Source organism: Pongo abelii, chromosome 7, assembly GCF_028885655.2.
Source record: "Pongo abelii isolate AG06213 chromosome 7, NHGRI_mPonAbe1-v2.0_pri, whole genome shotgun sequence".
NCBI lineage: Eukaryota > Metazoa > Chordata > Mammalia > Primates > Hominidae > Pongo > Pongo abelii.
The window spans coordinates 12,122,493-12,143,122 of record NC_071992.2 but is presented as its reverse complement, the minus strand read 5'-3'; the positions used below and the strand labels follow the sequence as shown (position 1 = coordinate 12,143,122).

The 20,630-nt window shown below is 50.9% G+C and overlaps 1 protein-coding gene across 11 annotated transcripts in view; it reads left to right on the top strand.

Annotated features, from left to right (window-relative positions):
* Window positions 1-20,023, top strand: part of MSRA (methionine sulfoxide reductase A) — a 385,886-nt gene extending 365,863 nt beyond the window's left edge. For 9 of the 11 annotated variants that reach the window (XM_063726510.1, XM_054561185.2, XM_024251322.3 and 6 more), the window contains one exon: window positions 19,280-20,023. In XM_063726510.1, the coding sequence (XP_063582580.1) occupies window positions 19,280-19,444 (165 nt within the window). In that variant the 3' untranslated portion in view covers window positions 19,445-20,023. The remainder of the gene's footprint in view (window positions 1-19,279) is intronic. The other 2 variants (XM_054561181.2, XM_054561180.2) reach the window with 2 other exon arrangements.
* Window positions 20,024-20,630: the final 607 nt, after the last annotated feature.

The window sequence follows — 20,630 nt, the reverse complement described above, 5'->3', positions numbered from 1 at the left end:
TTAGCTTATGTTCTTGAGGGAGTTCCAGTTCTTCCACTGGTTCTGAGCCTGACGAAAAGGAAAATTATGCTTTGGCAAAGAACACCTATGGCCTGTTTTGAATTCTCCTCCCCTACACCCATTTTTCCTTTCTCCCTCCCTCCTTCTCGTCTTTCCTTCCTCCTTTCAAAAAAAATCTTGACTGTACTTCATTGCTAAGCAGCTTAAACAGCCCGAATGAGACCCCTGCATCTGACCTCCACGCAGGTTTTACTTTTCCTCTTTGTTATTCTCTTGGCAATTAGAAGAGTCCTCCGATGATGATGCCTGCTTGGAAGTTGAGATGCTGTTGCTGAAACTGCTAGAATGCCAGGCATGCTATCACCTGCAGCTTTGAGACATCACGCTGACAGTATCACAGGAAAACAGCCTTTTGTGGGCCGTCCTCTATGTGTTCACACCGTGTCGTTTTTAAGCTTTAGAGGAAACTGACAAAAGCTTCTTTTCTCTCTGTCTTGAGCTTCACTGCGTATTCTTAACCATGTGGAGCTGGGAGCTAACGCATCACAGCCGACTGTATCTGGAGTGCATTTGCTCAAATAGCCCCTATTTATTTTTTAGTCTTATTTTTAGTTTCCTTTGAATATAATAATAAAAAAAAACCCAATCATTGAATTCTTAGCCTCAGCCAATATAGTGTGAGGTTAGACATATTGCAGCCCAAGGGAGAATTTCTGCTTGCAAGCTGGTCAGCCTGTTTGCAGTTGACAGATGTAACCTGCCCTAGGGCAAGAGAAAATCTCAAGGGAGCTTTTAATTTCTTAATATTGAAATGAGCACAACCTTTATTGTCTTAATCAGTGAATAAAAAAATAAAGTTTCTAAGTCTCATTTTTTAAACGTGGCATAAGAGGATTTTAAGAAATTACAATTGATTTTTAAGTTGCTACTGAAAGTTAATTTTCTCTGTGTTCAGGAAGATTCTGCCAGCAGCTCCTAGCTAGGTAGTCATATTCCAGTTAAGCAAAACTTTCTCAGGGGTGGTAAACAGCCCTGTTCTGTGGACACCACCCCTGGGAAGGGAAAGGGTGTGTGTCGTCCACAGAGTGGTTTTACTTTGTCCTTGAACTTGGTTTTCATCACATTTCATAAACTCAGAATACCGGAGTACTCATTTAAAATTACAGTAGAAATCTTCTAATGCAAACTGCATTCTTTTAGAATATATGATACTTTAGGCATGGGCTGTATTAACATTTTTTTCACCGTTCATAAAGAAGGGATTGATGAGTGATAGTGAATGGCCTCTATACAGTCATAAGGAAAATGTTTCCATTGTTAGTCTGAACAAATAATTGTATGTGAAAAAATCTGATGTATTGCAGCTAGTCATTCTTACATGTTTCTTAATTTAATCCAAATTTAAACCACATTTCTTTAAATGAAAAGTTCTTCAATTACAAGGGCCACAGGCTAGTCAATTCTGGTTCCCTGGTACTTTGTGTAATGCCCGAATAGGGACACAGTAAATGTGTCCTGAACCAACTGAAAAAGTTGCTTTCAGAGCTACGTGGATATGAAGGTGGACCTATAGAGATATTATATGTGATATAAACTATCGAACATGATGTTCCAGGTATAGAACGAAGATGCTCAAGGGGAGCATACCAGAATCATGGGACAGGGGTTACGCATTTGAAGCCAAAGCATAACTTTGGAATATTTAGAGAACCCTCAGAATTCAACAATACAAGCAAATCAACTGATTAAAAAATGGACACGAGATTAGAACAGACACTTCACCAAAGAAGTCCCTTCCATTACAGGATGCCTTTGTATGCAGAAGGCAAATAGAAACGTTAAAAGGTGCCCAGCATCATTAGTTAGTAGAGAAATGCAGATGAAAGCCACATTGAGATGCTACTCTACACCAGTTAGAATGACCAAATCAAAGAATCGTGACAATACCAAGTGCTGGGAATGACACAGAGCAATGGGAACTCTCATGCATTGCAAGGGACTGAGGTGGGGAGCGCAAAGTGGCATGATCAGTTTGGAAAACCATTGGAAATTTCCCAACGTTTAATATACTTCTACCTACTGTGACCTAGCAATCCCACTCCTAGATTTTTACCTATGAGAAATAAGCCCATAAAAAAACCCATTCCCAAATGTTTACAGCAGCTTTGTTCATAACAGCCAGAAACAGGAAACGACCTAAGTGGCCTTCAGTTGGGAAATGGAAAAGCACATTGAGGAATGCGTATGCCCAGGAAGGCCCTAATCTCACCTGTGGCTGCCACGAGGTCCTGCACAAGGGAAGAGAAGAAGAGAAGGCCGAGTGGAGAACCGTGGGGGCCCTGAAGCTTCCTGTGCTCTAGCACACACACAGCCCTCAGCAAAGGTAGGAGTCTGGTGCTTCCCGGCCTGTAAGGAACTCGGTGCCTACTCATTCGGTGATAATTAGCCAACCAAGCTGAGACTTCAATGGCCACACCTGAAAGAGAAGACAAACTTTACAGAATTAGTCCAAGAAAGTCACTGAACAAGGGAACAGCAGCAGCAGCAGCAACACCACATTGCGGGGCAGGGCATCTGATTTCCAGAGTTGCCACATTATTATTTAAAATGTCTGATTTTCAAGAAAAAAAATATGCAACAAAGAAACATGACGGTATCCGTTACTAAACAAAGACTTTAAATCCGCTGTTATAAATGTGCACCCAGAACTAAATGAAACTGAAAAAATTAAAGGAAAATGTTAGAGTAATGCCTCAACAAATAAAAAATATCAATAAGGAGACAGATATTAAAAAAAAAAAGAAAAAAGAACTAAGTAGAAATTCAAAGATACAATAACTTTAAAAAAATCGCCAGAAGGGCTGAGTTGGCAGAAGAAAGAATGAAACTGGAAGATAAGTCAATTGATATTATCCAGTCTGAGGAACAGAATTTGAAATGGGGAAGAAACAGTGGTGGTTACTTAACTTTGAAAATATTTTAAAAACCACTGAATTGTAAAGTTTGAAAGGATAGGTCAGGCACAGTGACTTATACCTGCGATCATAGTGCTTTGGGAGGCTGAGGCAGGAGGATTGTTTGGGCCCAGGAGTTTGAGACAAATCCAGGCAACATAGCGAGACCCCATCTCTGCAAAAAATAAAATAAAACTAGCCAGGTGTGGTGGTGTGCTCCTGTAGTCCCTGCTACTTGCGAGGTTGAGACAAGAGGATCACTTGAGCCTAGGAGTTTGGGGCTGCAATGAGCCGTGATCGTGCCACTGCGCTCCAGCCTGGGTGGCAGAATGAGACCCTGTCTCTGAAGAAAAAAAAAAATGAATTTTATGTGAACTACCTCTCAATATAAAATGATTATCTAGGGGGGCGGGGAAGAGCACAGTTTAGAAAAGGCTCTGGAAGACACAGTCCCAAGAGAGATGTGTAACTAAACAGGAGGTATCCTGCTGACTTAACTTGCTCATTTTACAGCTGAAGAAACTGAGACCCAGATGAGTGAAACAAACTATCCAGTGCTTCTTACGTAACAGACACAAATGCCTCCAACCATTCTACAGTCGGTGTGACCGACCATCTCAGTTTGCCAGGACTTTCCTAGCGTTAGCACTGAAAGTTCTGCATCCTGAGAAACCCCCAGCCCTGGCAGCCAAGACACTTGGCCACTCTGTCAACAGTCTGCAGTGAGACCATTCTTTCTAGTGGCTCTGAATTGCTGCAGTACTTCTATGAATGAGAAGCGGTGGTATTCAGAGGAGTCCCATTGCCCACTGAATTCAGTGCTCTAAGCTTAAGCATCTGGTGCTATGCTTGAAGTTCTTTTCTATTCAACCTTTTGGAATGAAGGCTCTTTCCTTTTAACAGAATCTGCATTTCATCCCCAAGGTGAAACCTGCTGTCCTGGGCTTTCCCTGAAAAGTGAAAAGTGGTTTTCTTTGTGTACTAAATGTTAAGCATATAACAAAAATCAGAAGTTGTAGTTAATTGATTGCAGATATGAAAAAGCAGATTATAACCCCTCAGAGATCTATACAAAGACAGGGACAGAGAAAGAGAGAAGTTCCATATCTCCTGAAAGTGAAAGCCATGAAAAGAAAACTCATAGAGGAAAAGTCATATGAATTATATTTCAAAACCAGCAGACCTCAAAGGAAAGCCCAAATCAAGAGGAAGCAGCAGTCCTTGAACGCATCATGGGTGGAAACCATCCTGCAGGTGGAGGGTGCACCGTCTGAGCCAGAGCAAATGGGTGGTGGCACATTTCAACTATAGGACCCTGAGTTTCATGCTCTGGCCCCGGGAGGGTGCGGCTTAGCCTCGCTTCTTCTCAGGCCAGGGCTGCAGCCAGCCCTGTCCAGCCTGGGGGGTCCCCACTGTTGAAGACATGCAGTAGAGAAGGAAGGATCCATTCCCCTTGCATCTAGGAAATTATGCTTGGAATTTGTGAGGTGTGGGGAGGTGAAGGACGATAAGGAAGTAATGGGAAAACAAATGACGGCCACCCACTTCCTCTGGGTCCCCACTTGAGCTCAGTCAGCCTTACAGACCTCGCTGCATGCAAGCAGGTGAGCCTCAGAGGCACCTGCTGTCTTTGTCTGGGTTCAGGTGGTTCCTTCAGTCTCCTGTAGTTGCCCCTTGTAGCACTATGATTGCAGGCGGCGGAAGATCAGAGGGTGTGCAGCTGGGTCCCCAGAGACGGGTACGCAGAAATAGGCCATAGCTTGATGCCTCCAGCAGCCTCTCCATCCACCTCTGCTTCCATCTTTTCCTTTTGGTTGAGCCCCAGGGTCCCATCTGCTGGGTCGCCCTCACCCCGGCCTAGCCCACCTTTCCAGTTCATCCTTGATTTCACCTTGCTTGCCCTCCCTGCACTCTTCTCCGGACCTGTCAGCACCCTCAGATACACCTCATTACCCCCCACCCCCAGCCTCCATGTGTTTGGTCATGGAGTTTCTTCTGCTTGGAGCAGGCCCTTCACACCCCACTCCTGCCTACTGTCAAATTCCCAGTTCAGTGCCCACCTCCTCCTGCATTTTCCCAGCAGGATTAACCTTTCCTTCCTCTATGCCCTCAAAGGACCGTTTGCACCTCCATTTCTGCACATCCCCTCTGCCTCGCCTGGTGGATATTCACGGTCCTGTGTGTCCTCTCTCCTCCAAGGGAATTCTGACCCTCCGGGTGGGGGGCAGGAGTCCTCATCACTCCCTGGGGTGTGGCTGTAGGCGTGAGGGAACTTCTCCTGCCTGAGCCTGCTTCCCCAGCACCTGGCATGGCACCTGCTCATGCTGGGCACTGCAGACACGTCGTGGGAATTGCCCGTACACTCTTCTGAGAGCACCTCACGGGCAGGGCTTGTGCTGTTGATTCCTGTGTTCCTCGTGCCTAGCCCGGCCGTTGACACACGGCCAGTGCACAATAACAATTGTCGAGATTCATTCATGAAGTGAACTTGGAGAGTTTCAAAACTTCTTCACAGAGAAATCTGCTTGCTTCGGCTGAACCGTGCTGACTTCCCAACCCCTCGGTATCACACCCCATGCCTGGGAAAGCCCGCGAAAACCAACACGGGAAATAAACGGTTCCATCGGGCAGTGCTGCTCCCAACATGGGTTTGTCAGTGTCCTTATGTGAAGGCCCAGGGTGATGGAGCCATCAGTGGCTGGAACATGGCTGGTTACTGTGGCAAAGGGTGGACAAGTAGGGACGCTTCCGCTAGTGCTTTATAGCTTCTGCCTGGAGACCACCCATGTGACTTTCACTTGCAGCTCACTGGCCAAAGCAAGTCCTGTGGGTGACCTGACTTCAAAAGGAGGGTGAGGGAGCTGGAGACCACTCGTGCAGTTGGCCACACTTGCCTGCAAGAGCAGAGCTGCTTACACTCTAACCTCACATGGGATTCGGTAGGTCTGGGGAAGGACCCAGACTTTGCATTTCTTGCAAACTGCAGGCTGTCTGAGGAGCAAGGGCAGAGCTGTGGAGCCAACAAGCTGAAACAAACTCATTCCTTCCTCTCCCTCTCCATCCTCCCTGTCCTCTGCAGAGACACAACTCAGCTTGTAGCTCTGTCGTTCTGCATTGCAAACCAAGAGAAATATCCTTGGCAGTCGGAAGACACTGTGATTTACCTCGAGGGTGCAGAGGACACAGAGGAATAGATAATGAAAACCATTCGCTGTGTGACAAACCTACAGAGTATGGGAAAGGACGGAACACAGGAGCGCTGCAGCTGTGCTAAGAAGCCCCATTCGTCCGGCTAGAGGCCGTGCATTTGCATAAGCAGGTCTCTTAATGGACCAAGTTAGATCTAATTGTGTCACCTCTTTCTCTCCTTTCTCTCCCAGTGAGTTCACAAAGCTGGGAAGGTCAGTGAGCTCCAACGGGGGCTTGTAAAGGCTTCAGCCCCTTTGAACGTGCTCCTTGTCATTGTCACACTGTGGTGGCCTGGGTTTGTCCTCCTTGCATGTGCCAGCAGTGATTGATGACTCACAGGGGCAATTCCATTGTCCCAGCGCCTGGAGCTCCTGTTGCTCCAGGGTCCTCTTTGGTGTTGAAGAGAAGCACTCATCCCTTCATCAGAAGACACACACACTCCATATAGGCTTAGTAAGCCCAGCCAGTCGGTGCCCAGTCAGCCGTCCCCCTTCCTTGTGGCTGAACCGCAGGAGGTGGGGGTGCATCTGCTCTGCACCACTGAGCCAGAGATGCAGGAGCCTCTGCCCAGCTCAGAATAGATGATGTTTTCTTATTAGTGGCTTTATTTAAAAGCCATGCCAGTCATTTCACCTTTTTTTCCAAAAGTTTTGATTGACATCTATCTGGTCAACCTGTGCTCCCTATGGACTAAAATAGCTGACTGGGGCATTGTCTGGGCTTATTAAACGTGCATGGTGTGTGTGTGTGTGTGTGTGTACGTGTACACGCAGGACAAGCATAGCATGGAATTGGATGTGGAGGGAATTGAAGTGTGTGTGTGTGTGTGTGTACGTGTACACGCAGGACAAGCATAGCATGGAATTGGATGTGGAGGGAATTGAAGTGTGTGTGTGTGTGTGTGTGTGTGTGTGTACACGCAGGACAAGCATAGCATGGAATTGGATGTGGAGGGAATTGAAGTGTGTGTGTGTGTGTGTACATGTACACGCAGGACAAGCATAGCATGGAATTGGATGTGGAGGGAATTGAAGTTGTGTGTGTGTGTGTACGTGTACACGCAGGACAAGCATAGCATGGAATTGGATGTGGAGGGAATTGAAGTGTGTGTGTGTACGTGTACGTGTACACGCAGGACAAGCATAGCATGGAATTGGATGTGGAGGGAATTGAAGAGTGTGTGTGTGTGTGTGTCTGTGTGTGTACGTGTACACGCAGGACAAGCATAGCATGGAATTGGATGTGGAGGGAATTGAAGAGTGTGTGTGTGTGTGTGTGTGTGTACGTGTACACGCAGGACAAGCATAGCATGGAATTGGATGTGGAGGGAATTGAAGTGTGTGTGTGTGTGTGTGTGTGTGTACGTGTACACGCAGGACAAGCATAGCATGGAATTGGATGTGGAGGGAATTGAAGTGTGTGTGTGTGTGTGTGTGTGTGTACGTGTACACGCAGGACAAGCATAGCATGGAATTGGATGTGGAGGGAATTGAAGTGTGTGTGTGTGTGTGTGTGTACGTGTACACGCAGGACAAGCATAGCATGGAATTGGATGTGGAGGGAATTGAAGTGTGTGTGTGTGTGTGTGTGTGTACACGCAGGACAAGCGTAGCATGGAATTGGATGTGGAGGGAGTTGAAGTGTGTGTGTGTGTGTGTGTGTGTGTGTGTGTGTGTGTGTACACGCAGGACAAGCGTAGCATGGAATTGGATGTGGAGGGAGTTGAAGTGTGTGTGTGTCTGTGTGTGTACATGTACACGCAGGACAAGCATAGCATGGAATTGGATGTGGAGGGAATTGAAGTGTGTGTGTGTGTGTGTGTGTGTACGTGTACACGCAGGACAAGCATAGCATGGAATTGGATGTGGAGGGAATTGAAGTGTGTGTGTGTGTGTGTACGTGTACACGCAGGACAAGCATAGCATGGAATTGGATGTGGAGGGAATTGAAGTGTGTGTGTGTGTGTGTACGTGTACACGCAGGACAAGCATAGCATGGAATTGGATGTGGAGGGAATTGAAGTGTGTGTGTGTGTGTGTGTGTGTGTGTGTGTGTACACGCAGGACAAGCATAGCATGGAATTGGATGTGGAGGGAATTGAAGTGGTCTCCGTGCAGAAGGGGAAGATAGGAACCGAGTGAAGTGCCTGGTACAGGCGTCCTGCTGCCGCTAGAGGGCGGAGTGAGTCTAGAATCCACATGCCCGCGTCCTCCCTGCGAGATTTCCCCTGAAGCAGCTCTGCTGGCTCCCAGACAGCAGCTTCAAGTTGACCTCTTAGAAGTCAGACCCTAATTTCCGATGGGCTCAGGGTCATAAATTAGATTTCTGTTCTAGGAAACTAATTTCATACCGCCACAATACTTTAAAAACTGATCACAAAATGAAATACACATATACATTTTACAAATAATTACACGAAAACCTAACAGTTAAGGCTAAATTCCTTTGGTGGGTGTAGGGGATGGGGACTGCTTGGATGAGACATAATGAGGCTTGTGGTCTGATGAGGTTTGAACTGCAGGTACCGTCTTTCTTTCCTGTGACTTTCCCTTTAGCAAGCACAGCCATTCCTCCTTGCCACAAGGGCCTTCAAACTGTGATGGAAATGAGGGTCATCTGTCTTGGAAATATGCACCGCTGAGTGGATCTGCCTGCCCATTTCCGGAGCCTTGTGCCTGGTGACTGCTGGGGGATGGGCAGTTGCAGTGATGACTCTGGAGGGGCGGCTCAGTCCACAGGATCTAATCATGGTTGGATGGACTCCAGAGGGTCATAGGATCCTTTGAAATTATAAGCAAGTATTTGATTGTGAGTTTATTTGGGTAGAGTGTCCAAAGCTTTCACTGGAGTCTCAAGGGAATCCATGGTCCCCAAGAGACACTATTGTACATTCAGGTTCCTTTCTAGTGATACTTTTTCTAAAAAGTGTCTGTAGGTCAGTTCTTCTAAGTCCTTCTAAGGACTTCTAGAGATAGTAGTGATAGTTGTACAACAATGTGAAGGTACTTAACTGTACACTTAAAAATGGCTAAGATAGTACATTTTATGTTATGTGTATTTTACCATGACTTAAAAACAAACAAACAAAAACCACCAAAAGGGAGAACCACTTGAGCCTGAGAGGTTGAAGCCTCAGTGAGCCATGATCACGCCACTGCACTCCAGCCTGGGTGACAGAGTGAGACCCTGTCTCCAAAAACAAAACAAAAAAAAAGATATCTATAATGTCTATAGGTCAGTCCTCCTAAGGCGGGGGGTGAATGCATACATATGGCATCCTCGTGCGCACAAACACAGGGTGCACATGCAGGCCCCTCCCTCCCACACATGTGCCCACGGATGCACAGGCATCAGCATCTCTAGAGCCAGCTCCCTCCACTCCCTCCCAGCCCTGCTCTGTAGAATTCCTATACAAGGTTCTTGTGGATTTATATCATCCCTTTGCACCTCTCACGTGTCGCAGGACAGATCACTCAGCATCCTGGGGGCTTCCTTATCCCACAGCCCCCAAATTCCGTGAACAGCATGGATGTGGGAGGGGGCATGGAATCCAGACCTGGATTCTTGTCCCGGACCCACCCTTCACCCTTGTGAATTTGAGTAAGCCAAGTGAATTTGAATAAGGTCCCTAACTGCGTTGGGTTTCCTGGTGGGTAAAGTGAATTCAAGTAAGGTCTGTGAATTTGAGTAATGTCGCTAACTGCTTTGGGTTTCCTAGTGGGTAGAGTAGAATAACGGCCCCACCCTGCAGGATGACTAGCCTGATGATATGAGATGGTGAAAGAGAGGCACCCTGCAATCCGTCTCTGCCCCATTAGAGGGGCCTTGCAAACTCCTCCTGACGTCCATTAGAAAATTGACCCTGAACCTGGTGCTTAAAATGCAAATGCTGCTTTCCTGGCACTCTGAGTATGTCTCCTGTCATCTCTTGGAATCAGGAGGTTACTTGGGAAGTTGATGGCACTTGGTGTTTAGAGGGTATATCTCTTTGAGTGGAGGGCAGGCGGGCAAGTCTAGCTCTCTTGCCATCAGGTGACCCGGGACAAACTCTCTGTTAGCTTTCTGTCTTTATAATGGCGTCATGGCCACTGGGATCAGCTGGGTTGGGCAGGAGAAAGAATGGCCAAGCCACATGCTTGGGGCAAGTCCTTCTGCTGTCATGTTCCTTTTGCAGTTCTCTAGAGGAGCACAGGGTCAGCGCTGGAAGCTGCTGATACAACAGGCTGGAGCATAACGAGATGTCTTTGTGGGGTGTGCTTGTCATGTTCCCAGATGTGTATTATTTGACAGCTAAAGAAACAATGAAAAGCAACAAAATATGGCATGTACATAGAGTGGAATAGTATGCAGCCTTAAAAAGAAAGGGTATTCTGACGTGTGCCACCTCCTGGAGGAAGCTTGAAGACATTAAGTGAAATACGCCAGTCACAAAAAGACATACTGTGGGATTCCATGTATATGAGGGAGCTAGAGGGGTCAAATTCAGAGGAGACGGAAAGCAGAATGGGGGCTGCCCGGGGCTGGGGAGTAGGGGAACAGGGAAGTTTTATGCAGAGTTTCAGTTCAGAAAGATGAAAAAGTTCTAGAGATAGTAGTGATAGTTGTACAACAATGTGAATGTACTTAACACAACTATACACTTAAAAATGGCTGAGATAGTACATTTTATGTTGTGTGTATTTTACCACAACTTAAAAAAAAAGGAGAATCACTTGAGCCTGAGAGGTCGAAGCCGCAGTGAGCCATGATCACGCCACTGCACTCCAGCCTGGGTGACAGAGTGAGACCCTGTCTCCAAAAACAAACCACCACCAAAAACCAAAGAGATGGCCTGTGAAATAAACATCACATGTTTTGAGTCCCGGGGATGTGAGCTGGGTAGGGAGAGTCTGACTCACATACAGGCTGATCCACGTCTAGAGCTCCTTTGGATATTTTATAACCTATTGGGCTCTTGGGGCAGGTTAGTATCCTTGTCTAGCCACCTGTGGGAGTAGTCAGGAGCCAGGGTTCAGGGCTGGCCTCGGCTGCTGACCGGTGGCCGTGGACACGCCTCCTCTCTCCCCAGGCTTCCCTGTCCTCAGCTGAGAAACAGGACTAAGAAGCCTGCATTTTAGTCAATGGAAGGCTCACGTGAATAGAGTGGAAGCCCTTTGGAAACACTGTTGTTCTGGACAAACACAGGGTCCTGGTCTCCACTCTGGGCTCTGGGTCTCAATGCCTTTCTAACCTTGCCCACTGGTGCCTACTGCCACCTGTGCTGCCAGGAGCCATCCTGCATTTCCCAGGGTGGTATGAGAGCGTGTCACCTCCATGCAATAGGCTGAGACACTCGGGCACTTGGAGAATCTCGGTGATCCTAATCATAAGCTTGTTAGCAGGCTGCAGTCAGCAGAATGATCACATGTTCATTACATTTATTACAAGAAAGGCTCTTAACCGGCCACCCTGGAAGGACGGATGGGACCTGCTGTGTCCGGCTGGCAGGCCTTCTGTAAGGAGTGACTCGGCTGCTTTTCGTGCATCTGTGGTGTTGCTGTGACTCGCTGGAGCTGGAGACTGAGCTGAGGTGGATGAGGCCTAGGGGGTGGGGAGGCTCCATCACAACTTATAGATGCCCACCCGCCTTCCTGTCCCAGAGATCTGCTGTTCAGCTGTAGAAGTGAGGACTCCATGGGGGAATGTGGAAATGGGGACTACTTAAGGAGGGCAGGATGGGCAGGCTAGCTTTCACCCCTGGGTGGGGATTTTTGGGAAATGGAGCCAGTACTCTGCAGTAGTTAAAACACGCCAGGCAGGCTGTGTAGTGGCTCACACCAGTAATCCCAGCACTTTGGGAGGCCAAGATGAGAGGATCACTTGAGGCCAGGAATTTGAGACCAGTCTGGACAACATATAGTGAGACACTGTCTCTACAAAAAAAATAAAATTAGCCAGGCATGGTGGTGTACGCACTTGTAGTCCCAGCTTTTCTGGAGGGGCTGAGGTAGAAGGATTGCTTGAGCCCAGAAGGTAGGGCCTGCCATCAACCATGGTTGCGCCAGTGTGGTCCACCCTGGGTGACAGGGCAAGACCCTGTCTCAGCAACAGAAAAGCCAGGCAGAGCATGGTGCACTTTCTGTGCCCTCTCTGCATTTCTCGTCCTAGCACAGTGAACTAGGTAAGGGGCCCATTTCACAGGCAGAAAAACTGAGTCCAAGGAGAAAATGATGACAGAAGGAAGGCACAGGATACTTCCTGGGGTCATCGAGGAAGAGTCTGTGAGAAAAGCACAAATGACCAATTCTGTTAGGTGACCTTCCAGAAATTCCCTGGGCCAGGTGTCGCCCCACTTGTGTTACTGTATGCAGTCCTGCTGACTTCCTTCTAAAAGATTAGTAAGACAGAAAAAAAAATGCCACAAGCAAAAGTCAAGGTACTTGGAGTCAGTAAGAGAGAAAAGTTGTGGGGAGCTAGGCTGAGGTCATTCCTCCCCTGAAGTAGAACACAGAAGGGGCATGTGAGACTGGCTCTCGGTGCAGCCCTGGGGGTACCTGGCCCCACAGGCTGGAGTAGGGAGCTGGGCCGGCGCTACCCTGTGCAGAGGCAGGCCCTGGGGTTGAGCAGCAAGAGCACCTCTTTCCAGGCTTTTGAGCCAGTCTAGGCAGTTACTTCAACCAGGCAAGTCCATCATGACCTGAACTCATTCACCATCCCCAAAAGTGGCTCCATAGGGCCTGGAGGATGAGCACAGTCCTGTGAGGGCACCTGGGTCTTGAGGCTGGAGCGCCACTGCCCTGCCTCCCTCTGTCCAGCACAGTCTTTCTGGTGACACCCCACTGTCACGGGTGCAGCCTCCTTACTGGAAGGCACCTAAAGATTCAGTAGGTGATGTGGGCAGTTGTCTCTGCAGTCACGAATGGTCTGCTGTATTTATGGGTCCTCCCTATGGACGGCGGGAGAGGGGAGAGGCCACCAGGCTGCGCATTACGTGGGTCCCCACCCTCTTCCTCCTCTCCGGCTCTCCTGACAGTTCTCTCCTTCCTGCTCCTGAGGGCCAGTGAGAGGGAGAAAAACCGAGATCAGGATCTAAGGTGTTCCATCTGCTCCAATTCGTTAAGGAAAAGTAGATGACCACAAGCATTGGTGTGTCAGCCATGATCAGTAACACGCTACCTAGGAACCCCTGCCCCATCACTGACTGGGACACCTGATGTGTGGTGATACTGCAGGAAGAGGGCTCAGGAGACTGGCATGCACCCATGTCGGCACCTGCATAGCTTGGCCCCGGTGCCAGGTTGACCAGTGGACTTGGGGCGGGGGGATGGGGGGGTGGCAGCAGAGGAACCATCTATAACCCAGAGATGACAGTCTTCATCCCCTACCTCCCCCTGCTCCTGCACCACCCCACTCTCCCTGCAGAAGAGCAAATGGGCTTTTTCAGAAGCCGCGGATGACAGGGAGGCATCATTCTGTGCTCCCTGCAAGGACACAGCACCACAGTGCCACCATCTAAAGACTGAACCTGCCCATGGAACTGGCCAGGACTCTGGGACACGGAAAGTGGCTGCCTGAGCTCCATGGTCCCCTTCTCCCTCCCACCATTCCTTCCCAGGCCCTAGAGGAGGTGCTGGCTCTTGAGGTAGCAACAGGGACCCAGGCGGAATCCAGAAACGGAGAGAATCTCCAAGAGATCCCAAGAATCCATAGTTCATTTTCTCATTCATTCATTCATTCATTCATTGCACACAGTGCACAAAGCCCCGAGATGAGGGAGAGACACAGACAATCCTGGGGAGTGGAAGTGGCTTGGAGAACAGAAGGGTTGTTGTAATGCAGCGTCATCAGCGCTGTCGGGCATTGCGATGCCACGCGAACATAGCGTGTGGAGCAGCTTCTGCCTTCAAGAATCGGGCAGGTTTCCTAGAGGTGGGGACATTTGGTCTGGGTCCTGAGAGATGAGTAGGAGTTCCTGCAATGGAAAAGAGGAAAGGACATTCCTTGGAGATTGTGTGCAAGGCAATGGAACATTCGGGAAACAGGTAAAGATGAACAACACCAAAGAAAACAGTGCCCAGAGGGGAAGGGAAAAGCTGAAAAGGTAGAAGATGGTGAAGGGGACGATGCTGAGGGGTGAATCAGGGAGAAGGGCCTGGGGTGGAGCGGGAATGGGGAGAAGGCCCGGGGTGGAGTGGTACGGGGAGAAGGACTCGGGATGGAATAGGTCAGGGAGAAGGGCCTGGGGTGGAGAGGGATGGGGAGAAGGCCCGGGGTGGAGTGGGACGGGGAGAAGGACTCGGGATGGAATAGGTCGGGGAGAAGGGCCTGGGGTGGAGTGGGATGGGGAGAAGGGGCCAGGGTGGAGTGGGATGGGGAGAAGGGGCCAGGGTGGAGTGGGATCAGGGAGAAGGGTCTGCGGCGGAGCTGAACTGGACGGGGAGAAGGGCCCGGGGTGGGTTGGATGGGAGAGAAGGGCCCCGGGGTGGGTTGGATGGGAGAGAAGGGCCCGGGGTGGGTTGGATGGGAGAGAAGGGCCCGGGGTGGGTTGGATGGGAGAGAAAGGCCCCGGGGTGGATTGGATCGGAGAGAAGGGCCCGGGGTGGATTGGATCGGAGAGAAGGGCCCGGGGTGGATTGGATCGGAGAGAAGGGCCCGGGGTGGATTGGATCGGAGAGAAGGGCCCGGGGTGGGTTGGATGGGAGAGAAGGGCCCGGGGTGGGTAGGATCGGAGAGAAGGGCCCGGGGTGGGTTGGATGGGAGAGAAGGGCCCGGGGTGGGTTGGATGGGAGAGAAGGGCCCGGGGTGGGTTGGATGGGAGAGAAGGGCCCGGGGTGGGTTGGATGGGAGAGAAGGGCCCGGGGTGGGTTGGATGGGAGAGAAGGGCCCGGGGTGGGTTGGATGGGAGAGAAGGGCCCGGGGTGGGTTGGATGGGAGAGAAGGGCCCGGGGTGGGTTGGATCGGAGAGAAGGGCCCGGGGTGGGTTGGATGGGAGAGAAGGGCCCGGGGTGGATTGGATCGGAGAGAAGGGCCCGGGGTGGGTTGGATCGGAGAGAAGGGCCCGGGATAGGTAGGATCCGAGAGAAGGGCCCGGGGTGGATTGGATCGGAGAGAAGGGCCCGGGGTGGGTTGGATGGGAGAGAAGGGCCCGGGGTGGGTTGGATGGGAGAGAAGGGCCCGGGGTGGGTTGGATGGGAGAGAAGGGCCCGGGGTGGGTTGGATGGGAGAGAAGGGCCCGGGGTGGGTTGGATGGGAGAGAAGGGCCCGGGGTGGGTTGGATGGGAGAGAAGGGCCCCGGGGTGGGTAGGATGGGAGAGAAGGGCCCTGGGGTGGGTTGGATCGGAGAGAAGGGCCCGGGGTGGGTTGGATGGGAGAGAAGGGCCCCGGGGTGGGTAGGATCGGAGAGAAGGGCTCGGGGTGGATTGGATCGGAGAGAAGGGCCCGGGGTGGATAGGATCCGAGAGAAGGGCCCGGGGTGGGTTGGATGGGAGAGAAGGGCCCGGGGTGGGTAGGATGGGAGAGAAGGGCTCGGGGTGGATTGGATCGGAGAGAAGGGCCTGGGGTGGGTTGGATGGGAGAGAAGAGCCCGGGGTGGATAGGATCCGAGAGAAGGGCCCGGGATGGGTTGGGTCGGAGAGAAGGGCCCGGGATGGGTAGGGTCGGAGAGAAGGGCCCGGGGTGGGTTGGGTCGGAGAGAAGGGCCTGGGGTGTTCTGACTTGGGGCCAGGGAGAGGTCCCCTTCTGGGTTAGGGGAGGTGCTGGGGCAGGCCCAGATCTCCCAGGCTCCCTGGTGAACAGTCAGGGCAGTGCACTCTTTGAAGATCACCAAGCCTGCAGGGCCCTGGAGGGAGATGTCATGATTAACTTAATGCTGTCACTTGTGCCGCACACAGCGGGGCCCACCCCGGGGGACAGCGAAGGAGCAGGGCGGCTGCGAAGCCCACTGAAAACAAGACGTGAATCTGAACAGTGGCGGAGGGAGACCTCGCAGGATGCATGGAGTTGTCCGAGGGGAGTGACTTGCAAGTGAGGCAGCAGACGAAAGGGGACCAGGAAGACACTAGATGTGACCTTTCGTGGTCCCTTTCCCCTTCCTTCGCACCTAGTCTCTTTTTTGTCCTTTCCCTCAGTTTTGGCGGCGGGTGGGGAGACGGGGGGAGCGCTGGGAAGGACAACCGAAGCCTGCAGATTGACGCCACGCTCATCGCAGGCCGGTGGCCGCCACCTCTGTCCACCACCAGACAGGACCTGTCCATGAGGTCCCAGCCGCAGGGCGGTGCGCAGGCGTGGGTGGGCTGCGGTTTCCCTGCTCGCCTTGGAGGTTTTTCTTAGTGAAGTGTCTGCCATCTTGTGGCTGAGGCTGGTACTGCCGAGGCCTACCGGCAAACCTCCCTTCCGGGCTCCCCAAGGGGGTCCCTGGGCCTGCAGGTGGCTGCGAAGGGAGGAGGAGGGGAGGTACGCAGTGGCGCTGGCCTCCCTGCGTGGACCCACTTCCTCCCACACTGTGCTCAGAGAATCTTCTGGAGACAGCAGCTGTGCCTGGGAGGCCGTCCTTGTGCCTAGGAGGACAGGGAAGAGGGTGGATCTCAGACATAGGCAGGCTGGGAGGTCTGCACAGGGGTGGCCATAGAACACAGACGCCTCCAGTACACAGGCACAGGCAGCTCAGGGCTGGAAGCGAGGCCCCCCTCAGCAGGCGGTGTCAGCCACGGAGTGGGTGGGTCCTCTGAGGACGATCACACCTGTGGGCAAGAGCACACCTGGGCACTGGGCCAAGTAAGCCTGTGAATCCCACTCGCATTGTGAATCCAGAGCCCTTGGGATCCGATTTTTTATTTGCTATTTGGATACAGCTGCAAGAGATGAGAGATTACATCTCTCAGTTCTCCGAACTTGCCTTGGACCAGGAATGTCAGGCCCTCACCGTGCCTTTTTCTCTTTTCCAAGCTCTCTGGTGCTGCCTGGAGCAGATGGCACCCCCCACAGACATTGTCCTTACTGTCGTCACCAGAATATTCCATTTCCACAGCCACCTGGCATCCCAAAGCCTTCCTTCAGTGGGCAGCTTCTTCACAGGCAAATGCTAGTGATCGTTCAAGTCACACACTCCATTTCCAAGGAGGTCATTGCTAACTCTAAATCTACCCCTGTTAGTTAGCCAACCCCACATGCTTATTCTTAGAGAGTTTCTGTTCCCTGAAAACAGTCTGGAGCCAAATGCTGTGTGAGCTGGGGCCTGGTCATGGAAACAGAAAGCTTCTATTCCATCAAGCTGGATGGATTCTACAAAAGGAATTCGGTGTTTACAGAATCGTTAGCAGGGCTGTTAGTGTGAAGGTCAGGGAAAAGCACCCCAAGATTTCAGAATACCAAGAAGTTACTGAAATTGCCAAAAGTCATTGCTGATGGCATTCCACGGACTCTCTGGAGAGGGCCAGGAGGAGCTGGCAGAGTCTTGGGTCTGCTTCCCGCAGAGTCCTGCGCTCATCCTCACAGCTGCGCCCTGCAAAGAATAGCTTCTCCTTTTACGTAGCCTGCCAAATTTCGTGTGAGTTTCTCTCATTGGTGGAATCTGACGCAAGGCCTTGCTGGCAGCAGAATCTGGGGAATGCAGTCTGCGAGCTTTCCGCCTGTGCGGTACCAGGGTGAGCTGAGAATGTCAGGGACCAAGGCACAGTATCTGATACACACTTTTAAATACAGGTGATAATAATAGGACTTCCTTCCTGTGGCTGTTGTGAGGCTAAAATTAACACGTGTGAAGTCTTTGCACAGATCACGGCATATGGTAGACCCTCAATAATTGCTAGTTTACAAAAAAATTGTCAAAACTGACATTAGAATGGCTCCTTATTCTCATTCCTAACCCCTGTAAGAAAACTGGCTGCCTCTGAGCTGGCTGGTCCAACCCACCCGCCTTGGTGGGGACCCTGCCCCTTGTCGTTCCGGACCTGCTGGGCCTCGAGATCCTCGATCGGCCTTCTGCTGGCTCAGACGGCGAAACAGAGATGCAGGAAATAAGTGGCATTCCTCAAGAAAAACCTGAAGCTGTGAATCATGCCGAATATTAATATTGGATGCACTGTGCTTGGCCGACTTGAAGACTTCATCTCACATGGACCAGCGGACAGAGTGTGGTTGGTCCCCTCGTGAAAACACAGGTCCTGGCTCTGCTTTGCAGCTCTGTACCGAATGGAGGCAGTGAGAGTGGGTTGAGCCTCTGTGGCCCTGTGCTCACATGCTCCAAGCAGCCTGCAACAGGAAAGAATTAGGGCACAGCTGAAATCCAAAGGGGAAAAGAAGCAGGCTGAAATCCACGGGGAGCAATGTCTATTTCTTAGTCTGTCTCCTGCCCCAAATAGCCCCTCTCTCCTCTCCCATCTTGTGTTGATGCGTGTCTTTCCCTGGCAGCAGATGTCACCGGGACGTAAACTAGGACGCAGAGGGCAGTGATGAGCCACAGGCCACATCCTGCCCTGCCCTGACTCCCCAGGCTCCCTGGCCTGGAGTTCAGAGCACAGACCCCAAGTGATCCTCTGCTCACCAGGACGTGCCAGCAGGGTCCTTCTCCCCAGAGCCACAGCGAGTGAGGGGACCCTCTGTCTAGCCTGGGAGTGGGCTGGGGTCCTGTTCCTGAGCTGGTGGGCAGATGGGATAGCACCAGGTAGAGCTGCAGCCATTCTTTCTGTCCCTGCCCCAGCCCCATCCCTACTCTGTCCACCCGTTTCATTCCCTCCCACTGTGGCCCTGCTGAGCCCTCTCAGGTACATCCATTTGTCCTCGGGGACAGCCAGGGAGCCATGCTTACCTGCTGTTTCCCCTGGGAGAGCTTTGGGGCCAGTTTCAAACAGACCAACAGCATCCAAACCAGGGCCCCCAACATGCACTTGGGACGGCAGGTGTGTGGGGGTAGAGTGTAAATTACGGATTTAAAAATTGGATCTAAACCTGATTTCAGTTCCCAGTCAGCTGACTCACAGCAAGGTAAGTCCCTGCCCAGCGTCACTCCACTTGGAATGCACAGAGCCCGGCCCAAAGGGACCCACTGCACATCCCGAGCCACACGTCTGCTCCCTGCAGCCCTGGCCCCTCAGTGCCACCCCTCGCAGGTGCTGTCTCTCTAGCATGGGAGCTGATGGTGCCTTTCTGTGTCCTCACAGGTTCTTTCAGAGCACGGCTTTGGCCCCATCACTACCGACATTCGGGAGGGACAGACTTTCTACTACGCAGAAGACTACCACCAGCAGTACCTGAGCAAGAACCCCAACGGCTACTGCGGCCTTGGGGGCACCGGCGTGTCCTGCCCAGTGGGTATTAAAAAATAATTTCTCCCCACATGGTGGGCCTTTGAGGTTCCAGTAAAAATGCTTTCAACAAATTGGGCAGTGCTTGTGTGATTCACAATTGTGGCATTTAAAGTGCACAAAGTACAAAGGAATTTATACAGATCGCGTTTACTGAAGTATGATCTATAGGAGGCGCGATGGCAAGTTGATAAAATGTGATTTATCTCCTAATAAGTTATGGTGGGAGTGGAGCTGTGCAGTTTCCTGCGTCTTCTGGGGTCTGAGTGAAGATAGCGGGGATGCTGTGTTCACCCTTCTTGGTAGAAGCTAAGGCGTGAGCTGGGAGGTTGCTGGACAGGACAGGGGACCCCAGAAGTCCTTTATCTGTGCTCTCTGCCCGCCAGTGCCTTACAATTTGCAAATGTGTATAGCCTCAATGACTCATTCACTGAAATCCTTTGCTTTACCAAATCTAGACATGCATAAGGGACTTTCTCTCCCTTTTCAGCCCTCTCTGTGCAGAGAAAAGATGTGAGTCCGCTTGATGAATTCTAATGCTTTGCTTAGAGCTATGAGAAATGTTTGTTTTAATAAAAACCTACAGTCCAATAATGCCAACTGCCTGATATCTCCTCTGTCTTTGACTTGCTTAGGTAGGATATTTTTAAGTGCTGTAAGATGAATTTAAGGGCTCTAAACAGCTTAGGAGGGAAAAAGCCTCAGAGCCATTTACCCCGAAATGGGAACAATTCGGATTGAAATTTTTGGTAAACATGTACACCTCTAGCTCCTTGCAACCTAAGTAATAATAGTTGTTCTCCAGGTGCCTGTCACATCCCTCACATCACAGGCTATTCTAGTTAGAGCAGAACCCTTCAATCCCTGCCCTTAAGAACCTTTATATTCCAGATGAGGAGTCATAAACATGGAAAGAAATGATGAAATAAGATGATGTCAGGTTCTGATGAGGGATGTGAAGATGATGAATGGGATAAGGCCGTCAGTTCCATCTGGGGGCTGTGAGATCGTGTTCAGGGCTGTTATAGCGAGGTTAGTCAGGGAGGCCTCCGCGAGGTGGTGAGACTTGATGTATTAGTCCATTCTCGCATTGCTATAAAGAAATGCCCCAGACTGGGCAACTGATAAAGAAGAGAGGTGTGATTGGTTCACAGTTCCACAGGCTGTGCAGGAAGCATGATTCTGGCATCTGCTTGGTTTCTGGGTA